Consider the following 17,202-nt stretch of genomic DNA (forward strand, 5'->3'; position numbering starts at 1 on the left):
TGGTGGTTTCATACAGGGATATACATTGGTGTTGGACATAGACAAAGACTGGTAAAGGGTTGAGAATGTCCGTTCATTTTACTACTCCTCGTTCATTCATTTTACTGCTGAAAAGGACAACTGTCCTATTACCTTTTAAATGGCAGGGTCATTGTCTGATACATTTCCTTCTTAGCTTGGACATTGTTCTGACAAACTTCAGTGACAAGTCGACCCTCTCCCAAATTACCTGTTTAGTCAGAACAAGGCTGCAGCGGGAGAGATTTTAATTGTAACATAGTGATGTTTATTGAAAGTTCTTTGTTCGTATTTATCTTTGCAAATAAACAACTTAAAGTTAGCCCAGAAACAATTTGTTGAACACTTGGTTTCAATATCTCATTCGTCTTGGTGTGAAGAGGACAAATGTCCTGTTTGTGTGAGTCAGGACATTTGTCCTATTGTCCATGTGGATGTACTACACAGCAGGTATGTTGATGTTGCTATGTGATATGACAGCTGCTCTAGTGATGTATGTGTGCAATGATGAAGAGTCACAAGCTGAACACCCAATGCAATACAACACAGTGCAGTGCAATACAACACAGTGCAGTGCAGTGCAATACAACAATGCAATACAACACAGTGCAGTGCAGTGCAATACAACAATGCAATGCAACACAGTGCAATGCAGTACAACACAGTGCAGTACAATACAACAATGCAATGCAACACAATGCAATGCAACACAGTGCAATGCAACACAACACAGTGCAATGCAATGCAACACAGTAACACAGTGCAATGCAATACAACACAGTGCAATGCAACACAACACAGTGCAATGCAATACAGAATAACACAACACAATACAGAACCCAAAGTGATTTTGATGTGTGTGTGTGTGTGCAGTGGTAAAGCGGCACAAGCTGAACACGCGCAATGTGGAGGTGAAGAAAGCTGTCTCCAAACAGGAACTGAGTAAAGGGGGACCCTCTGGTGGGCCTTCTGGAGGTTGGTTACGGCTGTTTGTGTGTGTGTGTGTGTGTGTGTGCCAGGGATAGTGCCTGTGTGCGTTGAGGGTGTGTGTGTGCAGGGTTGTGTGTGTGTGTGTGTGTGTGTGTGTGTGTGTGCCAGGTATAGTGTCCGTGTACGTGAGGGTGTGTGTGTGTGCAGAGTTGTGTGTTTGTGTGTGTGCCAGGTATAGTGTGTGTGTGTGCCAATTATAGTGTGTGTGATGGTGTAGGTGTGTATGTGCAGGGTTGTGCGTGTGTGTGCAGACTTTAGTGCAGGGTTTTGTGTGTGTGTGTGAGTGTGCAGGGTAAAGTGTGTATGTGCAGGGTTTTGTTTGTGTGTGTGTGTGCAGGGTTTAGTGTGTATGTGCAGGAGGGTGTGTGTGTGTGTATGTGTGCAGGGTTTAGTGTGTATGTGCAGGAGGGTGTGTGTGTGTGTGTGTGTGTGCAGGGTTTAGTGTGTATGTGCAGAATGTGTGTGTGTGCAGACTTTAGTGTCTGTATGTGCAGGGTTTAGTGTGTGTGTGCAGAATGTGTGTGTGTGCAGACTTTAGTGTCTGTATGCGCAGGGTTTAGTGTGTGTTTGGTACATACAGACCATATAAATTTTTTTGAAAATGTGTGCATAAAAAATTATGTAAAAAAAAAAAAATCACATACCTTTTTCAATTCTTTTACATGAGGCGAATTTCTTAGGGTGCATGTGTGATTCCAGCAGATTTAAAACTACATGAACAAAACTGAAAAGTGTGTTGCAGGGGGGAGTGGGGAGAAGGATGCTACCAGAACTTTGTATAGTTTATTTCTTTCGTCAAAATCTTTTACCTTTGGGGGTTATTTTATTTGGTAGATAGCCGCAGTCACCAGGACATGCAGTCAAAAGCAGATGATGATGGTGGTGTTGCAGGTCGCGGTGACTTTGGTGGTTACAGCAGCGGTGGTGGTGGCGGTGGGGGTTACGGAGGTGGTGGTGGTGGTGGCTACAACCAAGGGGGTGGAGGTATACACACACGCTCCCTGGGCTGTCCCTCTCTGTCTGTACAGTGTGAAATATGTGTTTAACTACACATACTTAACCGTGACCCTCTAGTGCAGACTCCGGCAGGGGTCTGATTCCTATCCTGTGCAAACTACTACCCGCCTATATGGAGAAAACGAAAGTAGCTACGGCCGATAACCTCCCAAAGTAGGTTACCTCCCCTTTGCATCCCTGACTAGCGCCCTCTTTTTCCAGCAGCCATCTTGACCTACTTTGGGAGGTTATCGGCCGTAGTTACTTTCGTTTTCTCCGCATAGGCGGTTAGTAGTTTGCACAGGACAGGAATCAGACCCCTGCCGGAGTCTGCACTAGTGGGTCACGGTAAGTATGTTACGTAAACGTAATTTTAGGAAGAAAATTTCCTTTCACTGTGTCCATGTCCTGTAAAATTTCATGGCTCTACATTAACTCATTCTACTCAAAGTACAAGTTAACTCATACCATGGTTACATCCACTGTGGACCAGGTATGAGTATTTTCATACCAAAACACTATTCTAATTTTGCTCATTCTTGCTTGGCACAGTTTGCATTCTAAACTGAACTGTTTGCGGATTCTAGAAGCAGGAAAACGAAGCTTAGTTCAACTGAATAAATCAACAGTTCTCTATCATTTTTAACCGTTTTTGTGAACCACTCTGTTTTTTCTGCAGTGGTCTCATGTAGTGCTGGTCCAGGGGTGTTATAGCAGGCATGTATCTGTGGGTTAGAATGAGTTAATGTTTACCTGACTGCCCAGTGCCAGTCGATCATCGTGTCAGGCAAGCAAAGCCCTTACTGAACTAAAGTGATATTTTTTTTAAAGACCAGCAGTTTTTATGGTTTTTCAAATATATTGGTCATGCTTCCAAATACCTGTCATTACATATTCTCCAGCAGACAATGTTTCAAGTATTGTTTTTGGAATGTATTGGTCATGTTTCCAATACCAGTAATTCAATATTCTCTAGCAGACAGTGTTTCAAGTATTTTGGGGGGAATGTATTGGTCATACTTCCAAATACTTGTCATTACATATTCTGTAGCAGATGATGTTTCAAGTATTGTTTTTGGAACGTACAGGTCATGCTACCAATACCAGTAATTCAATATTCTCTAGCAGACAGTGTTTCAAGTATTGGTTTTTTGGATTGTAATGGTGGTGCTTCCAATACCAGTAATTCGATTTTCTCTAGCAATGTTTCAAGTATTGTTTTTGGAATGTAATGGTGATTCCAATACCAGTAATTTGATGTTCTCTAGCAGACAATGTTTCCAGTATTCTTTTTGGAATGTAATGGTCATGTTTCCAGTACCAGTAATTCGATATTCTCTAGCAGACAAAGTTTCAAGTATTGTTTTTGGAATGTATTAGTCATGCTACCAATACCATTAGTTCGATATTCTCTAGCAGACAGTGTTTCAAGTTATGTTTTTGGAATGTATTGGTCATGTTTCCAGTACCAGTAATTCGATATTCTCTACAGTAGTTCAATATTCTCTAGCAGACGATGTTTCAAGTATTGTTTTTGGAATGTATTGGTCATGCTACCAATACCAGTCATTACATATTCTCTAGCAGACGATGTTTTAAGTCACAGCTTCAACAGGCAGAATGAAAAGAGTTGTGCAGCACTATAGAGACTTGCCATTGGCTGCTATATTTGGACAGCCAGTAGTATTTTTGCTTGTATTCTGGTTAATCTTCAGGCGATCACACAACACTAAAGGACCAGAGTCCATACTCTTCCAGTTTGCATTTTCATGGAGTTGTCAAAGCGTGATGATTGGTCCATATGTGCTACACCACATCTGCTGTAAGAAATAGATAATAAAGAACATAATCAAGCAAGAGCAGGTGCCTGATCTTAATATAAACCCAATGCACTGATCAGGCCTTGACAGTCTAGCTGAGGTTTGAGTAAAACAAACCCCCGAAAGTGGAGTATGGCTGCCTACATGGCAGGGTAAAAACGGTCATAACGGTCATACACGTAAAAGCCCACTCGTGTACATATGAATGAACGTGGGAATTACAGTCCATGAACAGAAGAAGAGTAAAACAATATAAAAATGGAATGAAATTGTAAGACAAAATAAACAAATTAGTATTTGGTGTCATATACTGTGCCATGTCAAACTGATGCAAACCAGGCCTATATTTGGAACCACCTCAAACAGAAAACCATTCACAAGTCATGCACATAAATTAGGATTCTCTCTTTGGCTTTCACTTTTGATTTTGGATGGTCCTGACAAAAAATAGATGCAGTAGGAGAGCTTTTAGTTCTTCAGCTGTACTGCACTTAGCGCATGTAAAAGAACCCATGGCAACAAAAGGGTTGTCCCATGCAAAATTCTTTAGAAAAGTCCACTTTGATTGGGAAACAACTGAAATTGCAGGCAGAAAAAAAATGCGGGTGGCGCTCTCAGTATCGCAATACGCTCTCCCTGGGGAGAGCATCTTGAATTTCACACAGAGAAATCTGCTGACAAAAAAGATTGGAATACAAGTTCGGAATTCACTGCCTCGTTTAGTTTGTCACAGTCTTTCACTGACAGTCTTCAAACAAATCTAAAAGCATTCCCTTTCATGCAGCTTCTGCATAATTAAGGCACTTCAGTCCATGTATTTATTCCATGGATCCACTTGTGTTTCTTCTGTGTGTGTGTATGAGTTCTTGTTTGTAAAATAGAGGAAAAATGTGTTTATGTAAATATGTTATTTGTTTCAGGCTATGGAGGCGGAGGTTATGGCGGTGGGGGTGGAGGCTACGGGGGTGGGGGCTACGGAGGTGGGGGTAGTGGCTATGGTGGAGGTGGCTACAGTGGTGGTGGTGGAGGTGGTGGCTATGGAGGCGGTGGCTACGGAGGTGGTCAGGGAGGTGAGCACTACAGTTGTTCAGCTTCAGCATCCATATAAAGTTGGGTTAAAGTGAAATCATACCCACTGTGTTCAAGGCCTCAGCATAGGCAGGCAGGGCTCAATCCCTTTCTTCTGTGTGTGTGAGTGTGTTTGTGAGTGTGTGTGTGTGATTGTAGGGTGTATTTTGTGCCTTTTTCTGTTATTATTCTTACCTGCAAGTTGTAGTATTGTATTGATGGATACAGATTTTGTTTTCCACTTCTATATCTTCATGTGCTCTTGTGTGGTTTTATGAACTATTGTATTTGTACTGTTTCATGTGAGGCGCTGTGAGCCCATCTATGGGGAGCTTGTACCATATCAAGAACAATTTATGATGATGATTATTATTATTTGAACCTTCTTGGACCAAAGTTAGGTACCCACTAACATCTGACAATATATTATTATTATTATTTGAAACTTCTTGGACCAAGGTTAGGTACCCACTAACACCTGACAATATATTATTATTATTTGAACCTTCTCAGACCAAAGTTAGGTACCCACTAACATCTGACAATATATATTATTCTTTGAACCTTCTCGGACCAAAGTTAGGTACCCACTAACATCTGACAATATATTATTATTATTATTTGAAACTTCTTGGACCAAAGTTAGGTACCCACTAACGTCTGAATATATTATTATAATTTGAACCTTCTCGGACCAAAGTTAGGTTCCCTTTAACATCTGACGATATTATTATTATTTGAACCTTCTTGGACCAAAGTTAGGTACTCACTAACATCTGACAATATATTATTATTGTTATTATTATTATTGTTATTATTTGTACCTTCTCGGACTAAAGTTAGGTACCCACTAACATCTGACAATATATTAGTATTATTATTATTTGAACCTTCTTGCACCAAAGTTAGGTACCCACTGACATCTGACAATATATTATTATTATTATTTGAACCTTCTCGGAACAAAGTCAGGTACCCACTAACATCTGACAGTATATTATTATTATTATTTGAACCTTCTCTGACCAAAGTTAGGTACCCACTAACATCTGGATGATGTGATGAAAATCTGAATGTAGTGCCTTTCCCCAAAACACAACACCATGGCAGAACTTGGCCTCGAACTCTGATCGCTAGTGAACTCTGTACCAGAATTCCAAAGCCCTAACTGGCTCTGCCGAGGCGCTGTAGTCACAGTGAATTTCTACAGAATTTTGCCAGAGAACAATACTTATGTTGCCATGGGTTCTTTTTCAGTGCGCCACGTGCACACAGGATCCTAACGATCTCATCCAAGATGCCTCAGTACACAGTGACGTTGTTAGGATACTGGTCAGCGTTGACATGCTCTTTGCTTTGCTATGGAATGTGATGGCTTGGTCGTGGTACTGGTCATCCTTAATATAATATTCTCTTTGTTTTTTTGGCTAAACTGATGACAGTGTCTGTTGATATCTACAGGTGGTGGTGGTGGTGGTGTCTGTTGATGTTGATGTCTACAGGTGGTGGTGGTGGTGTCTGTTGATGTTTACAGGTGGTGTCTGTTGATGTTTACAGGTGGTGGTGGTGTCTGTTGATGTTTACAGGTGGTGTCTGTTGATGTTGTTGTCTACAGGTGGTGGTGGTGTCTGTTGATGTCTACAGGTGGTGGTGGTGGTGTCTTTGATGATGTTGATGTGTACAGGTGGTGGTGGTGTTTTTGATGATGTTGATGTCTACAGGTGGTGGTAGTGGTGGTGTCTGTTGATGTCTACAGGTGGTGGTGGTGTCTGTTGATGTCTGCAGGTGGTGGTGGTGTCTGTTGATGATGTTGATGTCTATAGGTGGTGTCTGTTGATGTTGATGTCTACAGGTGGTGGTGGTGATACCTATTAATGTCTACAGGTGGTAGTGGTGGTGTCTGTTAATGTGTACAGGTGGTTGGAGTGGTGGTGGTGGGGGACCAGGTTTCGGACAGAACTACGAGGGTGGTTACAGCGGTGGCGCCATGAGGGGAGGGTCTGGAGGCTACTCCAGCAGAGGTCCTGGCCCCTATGGCGGTAAGCAGCTGTTTCAGTTTCACTTTCTCGAGGCATAACTGTGTTTGGACAAATCCATTTCACTACACATACTTTACTGTGACCCACTAGTGCAGACTCCGACAGGGAGTCCGATTCCTGTCCTGTGCAAACTACTATCCGCCTATGCGGAGAAACAAAAGTAGCTACGGATCCATTTACTCTACACCACATCTGCTAGGCAGATACTTGTCAGGCCTTGAGTGCATGCTTATGTATTTGTGTACCTATCAGAGTGGATTTCTTTTTACATATTTTTGCCCAGAGGACAACACTCCCATTGCCATGGGTTATTTTTCAGTGTGCCAAGTGTGTGCTGTACATGGGACTTCAGTTTATCATCTTATCCAAAAGACTCGACGCTCAGTTTGATTTTCCAGTCAAACTTGGGAGAAAGGGCGAGAGTGGGATTCAAACCCACACCCTCACAGACTGTCTATTGGCAGCTGAGTGTCTTAACTATACTGCCAAGTGGCAGAAAGTTGATACGGTGAAATTTTCACTGTTCAGTCAGATTTGTCATTTTTGAAAGATCATAACTTTGGCAGGGAAAGAACAAAAGACATTGGTTTGTTTTAGCGTCCTGTCTGGATACTGTTGATTGCATTCTGGAAGTTTCAGAGTTCCAGAATGTATTTTGTCCTCTATATGATTTGGCCTTTATAATGTCTTTTTATTGAGTGAACAGACAAACAGAAATAGTTACTTGCAATATCTCTGGAACTGATTAAGATATCTGCAAAATTATTTTTGCTATTTGCTTGTTTTAAAAAGTTCTGATTGATACTTACAATTGTAAGTTCTGCATGTTTGATTAAAGATTTAGCTGCCACTACCTGTTAGTAACTATTTTTGGTGGTCCTGTTGAGTGTTTAAAAAAGATTCAAAGAAATTTAATCCTTTTGCCCGTTATGGGGTGTGGAGGATACAATAATAATACATACTCATTGAATCACAACTTCAGTCAAATGATGTCTCCGAAACACGCAGAAACACACACCCACACATGCACGCACACGTGTGCGCACTAATGATAATTATTTGCAACAAGACAGGTCAAACTTAAACATTCTGACAAGTATATTTTAGAAGTAACAAAAGTTACACACCCTTTCCAAGTTTTATGAATTTACTTAGATTAAGTTGTGTTTTCTTCCCAGCACTGAATAAAATGCATATACCAAACATTGACATATGTGATTTGTATTTTATGTGGTATCAATTTATTTCGAATTACAGTTTTTTTAGGACATTCTGAAACAAAATGAAATTCATCCCCAGCAGTACCCGTATTACATTCCTTGCAAATTCTGTTTTCTCTGTTTTCACCTTCTCTTCTTCCTGTTTCGATCTGCAGTTTATGGTTACTGCAACGAAACTTTATCAGAGGATATACGTAAGTATCTGGAAGTTGTGAGATATATTTTTCTTGACAAAGGTGGGTTTGATGCTCTTATAGAACAGACATTTAGTACTGTCTTCTTGGTTTATTAATTAACTCCTAACACTACCCACCACCCACCCTTCAGCTATCAGGAAATAGAAATCATTTTATTTGACTGCATAGGTGTGGTGCAGTCTAACTATCAGTGTACATATGGATGCACACAGAACATTCTGACAATCATATGCATGCACAGATGTGCCACACAATACGATTTTATCCTGATACACTTGCTCTCTTTCTCACACACACACACACACACACACAATATTTATTATTATTTTGGCTTGCATTTTGTGTGTGGTGTATGTAACTTTGCATGTGTGTCTTATCAACCTTGTTCAGGTTTAATTGACATTAGAATTAATTCTGATTCTGATTCACACACACACACACACACACACACACTCGTCGAATATCACTGATAGTGAAAAGACGCTAAACTAAAGAACGAAGACACACACGCTGACTCACATTAACCCTGGACATGTCTTTTTTTCCCAGGGGGTTACGGCAGTGGTGGTGGTGGCGGTGGTTATGGTGGGGGTGGCTATGGAGGCGGTGGTGGTGGTGGTTACAGTGGGGGTGGTGGCTATGGTCGCCGCTGAATTGTCTCCCCTCATGCCACCAGTAATCTGCTGTGGTAGGTAAGTGAATTTCTCCTCTTGAGGTGACACAGTGTTCTGCACTCTGTAAGTCCTCTTTGGCTTCTGCTCTGTCCGCTGTGTGAAACATCCCAGCATCAACTGATGCCTTTTGTTTTTCTGGGCCTGCTTGTCTTCAACCAGCAACCCTGAACACCAGTCCTAAACAATAGTCCATATCTAATCTGTTTTCCATTCTGGAATAACCATACTTGTTACAGAAAAAAAAAGAGTTGAAATCAGTGGCTGTTATGGTTGTGGATTGTGTGTTATTGAAATATAAAAAAGAGGGGTACTTTTTCACAGATGTGTGAACCTGATGATTTGGGGGGGGGGGGGGGGGGAACAAAATTCACTTTGCCAGAACTTTAGTAAAATACACAGACACAAAATGGTGTGTGTCTGAAATGTTTGGTTTGTTACAGCTTTTAACATAATTTGTTACTGATAGTAAAATTCTAAGGTAGTCATGCATGTTGTACATGCTCATTTCTTACTGATAGTAAGAGTCTAAGGTAGTCATGCATGTTGTACATGCTTTTTTCAACATTTTATCTTAACACCATGCCTGCTACTTAATTAATTTCATTTTGTTTTGCATTTTGGTAATAATAAAAAAAAAAAAGGGTTAAAAAAAAAAATTCCCCCACTTCCTCACATACCCCCTCCCCTTTAAAACTGTCTAACAGATGCACCTAGCTTGGTTCACTGAACAGAAAGAAGTTTGTATTTTCCAGTACAATACTGAAGCAGTAAAATCATTACTACCAGTTCTTTATCTCATTTTGTCTTGTTGATATAAGGTTAACCCCTGAGAATGGAGTATGGCTGCTTACATGATGGGTTAGATGTGGTCAGGCATGTGAAACCCTACTCATGCATGGGAGCTGCAGCTTATGAACGCAGAAGAAGAGATGTAACGTTGTACATGAAAATCTGTTTTGGATTTGTGTATTTTCTTGCTCTTTTGTTGTTGTTTTTCCTTCAAAACTGATGAATTTATAGTTTTTTTCTCTTTCTCCTATCAAGTTACATATTTAAGAAATCTGAGTGTGGAATGTTTTTTTTTTTTTTTTTTTTTTTTGTTATTGTTGTTTATTAGTAAATGAATAGGATTTGTTTCTGTGTGATAAAAAGTGTTGCATTATGCCTTGATTTTATTATCAAATATTACTTTTTTTCTGAAATAATGAACAAGTTTATACACAAATGCCTCTTTGGGGAGGTGGAGATGGAATAGATATTGTTTTTATTTCTGTAGAATTATTTGTTTTATACATATATGTGTATATATATATAGAGAGAGATAGACAGATATGTATTGATATACCAGACCTATTTTCAGTCTGAAGTGTATGTCAGTTTTTAGGGATCATCTTAAAGTAGAATAAGGGTGGGAAGCATAGGAGGGTGTAATTCATTTTTAGACTGATGATTTAGTAGACATTGGTAACTTGTTCAATTCTTCACATAATTACCGTAATAATGATGAATATGGGACAAATCTTGTGACTTGTTTCGTTAGATTCTTCATATGATTATTGTAACAATAATGAATATAGGGCAAATATTAAGGCTTAAGTTGACATTGGTATATGTTACTTTTGTGACTTATTTGGTTAAAATTTATGGATTGATGATTGTAGCAATAGATGCAGGGCAAGTCGTGAGGTTTTTGTGGACATTGGTAAATGTTACATTTGTAACTTGTTTGAATTGAATTGAATATGGATAAAGCAGCACCGTCGTGACTTCTTGATGATCTTTGATTATAGCTGCTGTGAATAGAATGTAGACGTAATGATCATGAACACACACATGTTGAAAGCCTTGATTAAAGGTATGACATGATACAGAGGCCACACCCCTTTCCCCATCCCTATGACCCAGTGAACAGCACACAGATACGCTTCAGTGTGGATGCCTCGCTGTGGTTATTTTAACTCCAGTGCTGTCTTTCAGGAAACAGGCATGCATGATTCTCTTGATTATACAGCTGAATTAAAAACTGTTAATGTTTGATACACATTGTAAATATTTCTTCTTTCATTGCTTTATGGGGGTTTCTTTTAGAGACAGAGTGTGCTGGTTTAATGCCAGTAAAGTAGTTATGTGTCTGCATGATGCTGGTTGAAGTGGGCTTCTGTTGGTTTGGTCCTACCCCCTTGGTCCCCCTCCAGGCCCCCGCCCCCTCCCTCCACACATACACACCCCCACACAACCTCACCCCACTCCCTGTTTTCTTCCCAGCCTGAAATGTCCCTTGCTTCCTTGAAGGTATTTGTTGTAGTCTGTATTCAATGGCAGTATGGAGTGATAATGTGTAGCTGAGAAAGGTCCATGTCTCATGTCATAATATTGTAAAGCTATGAACAATTTAAAGAAGAGCGATCTGTTTTGATAACTTAGTGTAAAGAAAAACGATCTGTTAGAGTCACGAGTCATGTCAGTGTGTGGGTAATTAGGCTCATCAGTAATGCATCTTTTGATCTGTTTAGTTTGAGTAACAAGCCTTGTCAGTGTGTGGATAATTAGGCTCATCAGTTATGTATCTTTATTGTAATACATGCATATATTGGTATTTTACCTGTCGAATTGCTGATTGATGACTGTTTGATTATATTGTGTAGGAAGGACGATGAGAGAGAGAGAGAGAGAGAGAATGTACAGACAACAGGAACCTAAGGCAACTAATAGCAGCAGCTCCCTAGATACTCAGGCAGTCAGGCTAAAACCAGAGACAGGCAGGCAGGCAAGACAACTGACTTCAAACCAGGCTGACTTAACCCAGTTATGGCATCGGGGTTGTAGGCAAGGCGACTTCACCCAGGGCTGACTTGACCCAGTTATGGCATCGGGGTCGTAGGCATGGCAACTGCCAACCAGGCTGACTTAACCCAGTTATGCTGTCAGGGTCGTAGGCATGGCAACTTCACCCAGGGCTGACTTAACCCAGTTATGGCTTCAGGGTCGTAGGCAAGACAGCGCCACCAGGGCTGACTTAACCCAGTTATAGCATCAGGGTTGTCACGCTATGGGCTGTCTGTTAGCTGTTAACGCGGTGCGGTGAGACTGGTAACACAGTGCTGGTAACAAACACGGTGCAGTGAGACTGGTACATGGTAACACGGTGCTGGTAACAAACATGGTGCAGTGAGACTGGAAACACGGTGCTGGTAACAAACACGGTGCAGTGAGAGGACAGAAAGACAGGCAGTGTAACCGCCCAGACATGATTGCTAAGTCTTGACGGCGCCGCTGTCCACACCTAACCACCGTTAACTGCTGACGTTACACAACACAACACTTGTCTGCTGAAGTGTTTCCTGACCACTGAAGTTCTGATTATCCCCCATTCAGCTGTTACTCTGTTCATCTGTAAAGTGCTGTTGTCAGTGAAGCGCTGTAGTCCATCAGTGAAATTACTTAGTCCTTCAGTGAAGTGTTCTATTCCGTCAGTGAAGTGCTGTATTCCTTCACTGGAGTGTAATGGTCCATCAGTGAAGTGCTATTGTCCAAAGTCCATAAGTGAAGTGTTATAGTCCATCAGTGAAATGTTACAGTCCATCAGTAAAGTGTTATTGTCTGTCAGTGAAGTGTTATTGTCTATCAGTTAAGTACAACAGTCCACTGAAGTGTTATAGTCTATCTTTGTCCATCAGTGAAGTGCTATAAGTCTAACAGTGAAGTGTCACTTAGTCCATCAGTGAAGTGTTACTTTGTCCATCAGTGAAGTGTTACATAGTCTATCAGCTGGCTAAGTGTTCCTGCTAGCAGATTCCAGCATTCAGCTCCATAGCACTCACCAGAAAGGTTGTAAAGGGCTGTCACCCATTAACAGTCAGACAAATTAGTAACCAGTTGAAGAAGTGGACAAAGTAAGTTCTTCAAGCTGTTATTTACTTTAAGACTTGATACTGGTTTGTTGTCCATACATAGGTACAGAAATTCATTGTTCAACATGTGCAAACATGTAAATAAAGCATGAAAGAGATAAAGTTGATTAATCCATTGACTGTAATTCCCATCACAAGTTTGAGGTCATTGTTCAGCATGCGCAAACATGAAAATAAAGTATAAATGAGATACAGCTGTTTAATTCATTGACTGTAGTTCTCATCATGAGTTGTCATTGTTCAACATATGCAGACAAGAAAATAAAGTATAAAAAAAAGATACAGCTCTGTAATTCATTGACTAGTTCTCATCACGAGTTGAGGTCCAAAAACGGCATGGGGACCAATGTTTTTCAAACACCACAATCATGGAATAAAGTGCCAAGTATCTGGAACGGCGTGTTGGAAAACGAAGAGAGCTCTGACTGGCAGCTGAGGGCACTGTGTGAATGAGTGAGATGCTGTTATCCATGGCAGATTACCTTGTCATTTTTTTTTTTTTTTTTTTTAATCATGCAGGGTGAGAGGACTGGTTTTTGTTTCTCCATCATCGTCGGTCTCGGTGTCGTGTCATGTATCTGGTTACCAGTTCTAACGAGGGCTGCAAAATAAAATGTCTCTGACATGTTTTTCTTTTTGGTTTTTTGTTTCTGTTGTCCAGCATGTAGTGTATGTATATATTATATATTTTTTTTATTGGTGACTTCGGATGGAAGAACAGGAGAAGACAGGTAGGGATTTGTCAGGAACTAGGGTGTATCTGTGTCAGAAAACAAAAACAAAAAACAACAACTAAAAAATGATTCACAGGAGGTGACAAAATTATGCGTATGCTGTGGGCAGAAAGCTCGTAAACCTTTTACAGCACTGAAATAATGTTAGGAAAGAAAGGACAAATGTAAAAATGATTCAGTTGAACATAAGAAAAGGTGTACATTGGGCATAAAGCATGACAACTTTTGAAAGCATTGGAATAATCAAAGATCAAGTGTTTGAAAATTATGTTGATTTCAGGATAAAAAATTAATGCTACTGACGGGATCTTGTTGTACATTGAAAATGTTTGGTCGGTTGTTTAAGTCATCATGTCAGTGGTACAGAATTCATTTCTTTCACTCCAGTTACCAATAATTTCAAAGTATTGTAGATTCTTAACTAACATTTTAAAAAGTGACTTGAACCTTTGCGGAAGAAATCCTGTTCTTTCTCAGAAAAACAACAAAAAACTTGCTTTACACAAGAGCATTGCTCATTTCAGTGTATTGCACAGGTATTGCAGTCCCCCCTTGTCTTTTTCCCCATTTGTCCCCACTATGTGTTTCACACACACACACACACACACACACACACACACACACACACACACACACACACACACACACACACACACACACACACATCACCCTCACCTTCTGCCCTTTCATTCTCTCCACATCTGCTTCTGTTCAAATTTTACCTGTTGTGTGCGTGTTTGAAGCAGTAAGAAATACAAACTTATTAAAATATAGGTTGTTGACTAAATCCTGGTCAAGATCAAAGGATTGATCGTTTAAAATAATTTTTACCAAATGTCTCTATAGCATTCACCTCATGCCAAAAATATTCAGAGCTCCACAAGGTTTGCACAAGAAATCCATCAGTGAAAACAAAAGGCAAATATTCTTGGTAAAAGAAAAGAGCAAGTAGCATGCACAAATGAAATATAAGAATTTGACAAATAAACCTGCCACAAAGATGCACACCACAAAAGCAAGCAGGCACGTAATCAACAGGCAGTAGAAGTGCGAAACTCGTATGAAGCAATCTTTTCTTAGACCAGTAACTGAATAAGATACTTTATTAGACAATAATTGAAGTGTGTACGAAGCAATCTTTTTCTCAGACCAGTAAGATAGCTGTAATTGAAGTGAGTCTTCACTAGTGATGAAATAACAGTAATTGCACTGACAAGAAAAAGATTATAGAAGTAATAAATCTCTTTCCCTCCTGGTACATGTTAAAATGTGATTAAAAATTTTTTTTTTTTTTTTATTTAAAAAAAATCGTCAGCCCACATCTGAACATCTAGGTCCATGTTGAAATAAGATTTTTTTTTAAAAGAAGAAAAAATCTAGTCAGTAGTTTCATACTTCCATTTCAAGATTTAACAGAAACTTGTCACTTTAGTGGTTGATCTATGAAAAAAACTGGCATTTCAATGTTGAATGTCTGTCCACGTTTTCAGTGTATGATTGCATAATGTAGTTATGGATTTCTTGTCAATTTCGCAGTTAACAGTATCGAACGTTTCATGCTTTTGATAAACACTGAAAAATGGGCAGGCAACTGAGAAAAAGATTATTTCAAAACAAATGTGGAGACTGGAATTTGTTATAAACATGCACACTTAAACATATGCACACACTCACACACACACACACACACACACACACACACACACACACACAGTGTTATACATGATGAACAAAGCATGCACACACTCTCACATGTACGCACACATGCACTTATGCATGTACGCACGCATATACACTCATACTAAAGTAACACATACACATGCATGTATATATGCATACAAATAGCACATGTGCACACAGATACATGCTAATGGAAGCCTTTAATTTGAGTTTTAATTCTTTGCATCATCAATTTATTTATTTGAAATAGATACATATTTTATGCATATATATGCATTATATTTTTTTCTTCTATTTTTGTTTCGGTCAAATATCCTGCTGACCCCCGCACTGTCTCTATCCACACATCACCGCCATCACTACACTTCATAGTTAATCATCATTCCTTATCTTTCTTTTTGCATGCCTTGGGTTTTTGTTTATTTACTTATTTCTTTACTTATAACTTTATTTATTTACTTTTTTTTTCCAAATAGTTGAAGTGATTGACTGATCATCAGTCAGGAATTAACATCAGTTTTGTGGGATAGGGAGGGATGGGTTACTTTAAGGACTTAATTCTGTGTATTGTAATGTGCCTGTTAGTTTAACACAGTGTCTCTTAGTGTCTATCTCAAGGTGTCTCCCTAGCGTCTATCTCAAGGCCAGCTATGATGAGCAGAGGACAGGAGCTAGTTAACTTGGGCCAGGAGAAGGGAGCAGCTATCAAAATACAAAGGCCTAATGAAGAGAGCAGCTATTGAAATACAAGGGCCTAATGAAGAGAGCAGCTATCGAAATACAAGGGCCTAATGAAGAGAGCAGCTATTGAAATACAAGGGCCTAATGAAGAGAGCAGCTATCGAAATACAAAGGCCTAAAACAGGCATCAGCTATCGAAATACAAGGGCCTAAAGCAGGGAGCAGCTATTGAAATACAAAGGCCTAATGAAGAGAGCAGCTATCAAAATACAAGGGCCTAATGAAGAGAGCAGCTATTGAAATACAAGGGCCTAATGAAGAGAGCAGCTATCGAAATACAAAGGCCTAATGAAGAGAGCAGCTATCGAAATACAAAGGCCTAATGAAGAGAGCAGCTATTGAAATACAAGGGCCTAATGAAGAGAGCAGCTATCGAAATACAAAGGCCTAAAGCAGGGACCAGCTATCAAAATACAAAGGCCTAAAGCAGGGAGCAGCTATTGAACAAGGGTCTAAAGAAGGAAGCAGCTCTAACAAGGGCCATAAGAAGGGAGCAGCTCTAACAAGGGCCATAAGCAGGGAGCAGCTATCGAACGAGGGCCTAAAGCAGGGAGCAGCTCTAACAAGGGCTGTAAGCAGGGAGCAGCTCTAACAAGGGCCATAAGCAGGGAGCAGCTCTAACAAGGGCCGTAAGCAGGGAGCAGCTATCGCCCTGTGAAGCGGCTAGCCAGGGACCCATACTTGGAAGGAATAAGGTTGTCAGGGCTACCTCAGTATAGCGCCCAGTGTAAGGCAAGGTAAGGCATTGACCTTATTTTCTGTATCGTAAACTGACACCATTGTTCTCTTCTTTCTCTGTCACATTGATGGTGTTTGATCAACAGATGTCAGAAAAAATAAATGGATCAAGGGATTAACGTAATGTATTGATCTGAGTATTCTGAATAATTTCTAGATATTCCGTTTTGAATATTTTTGTTTTGTGTTTGTCTTTTAAAAGCTGCCTGAAATGAGAGTCCAAAAGTAACCATTACACAACAGGAACCATAAACAGGGATGTGTGTATTTTAGAATAATGTTTGTCCCCTGGTCTCAAGGAAGACATATTTTCGTAATTCAATCTTGATCAAGTTTGTTTGTACATACACAACACAGTTTCAGTTTGAAGCCAGTG

At 40.0% G+C, this 17,202-nt stretch overlaps 1 protein-coding gene across 3 annotated transcripts in view; it reads left to right on the forward strand.

Annotated features, from left to right (window-relative positions):
• Positions 1–17,202, forward strand: part of LOC143276656 (heterogeneous nuclear ribonucleoprotein A1-like 3) — a 28,810-nt gene that overhangs the window by 5,562 nt on the left and 6,046 nt on the right. Inside the window, exons 4-10 of one of the 3 annotated variants that reach the window (XM_076581280.1) lie at positions 892–993; positions 1,900–1,992; positions 4,745–4,894; positions 6,809–6,931; positions 8,307–8,345; positions 8,898–9,040; positions 11,668–13,562. In XM_076581280.1, coding sequence (XP_076437395.1) covers positions 892–993; positions 1,900–1,992; positions 4,745–4,894; positions 6,809–6,931; positions 8,307–8,345; positions 8,898–9,001 — 611 coding nt within the window. In that variant the 3' untranslated portion in view covers positions 9,002–9,040; positions 11,668–13,562. Of the gene's footprint in view, positions 1–891; positions 994–1,899; positions 1,993–4,744; positions 4,895–6,808; positions 6,932–8,306; positions 8,346–8,897; positions 9,041–11,667; positions 13,563–17,202 lie in introns of those variants that run through there. The other 2 variants (XR_013053599.1, XM_076581281.1) reach the window with 2 other exon arrangements.

This window comes from Babylonia areolata, chromosome 32, assembly GCF_041734735.1.
Source record: "Babylonia areolata isolate BAREFJ2019XMU chromosome 32, ASM4173473v1, whole genome shotgun sequence".
NCBI classification, from domain to species: domain Eukaryota; kingdom Metazoa; phylum Mollusca; class Gastropoda; order Neogastropoda; family Buccinidae; genus Babylonia; species Babylonia areolata.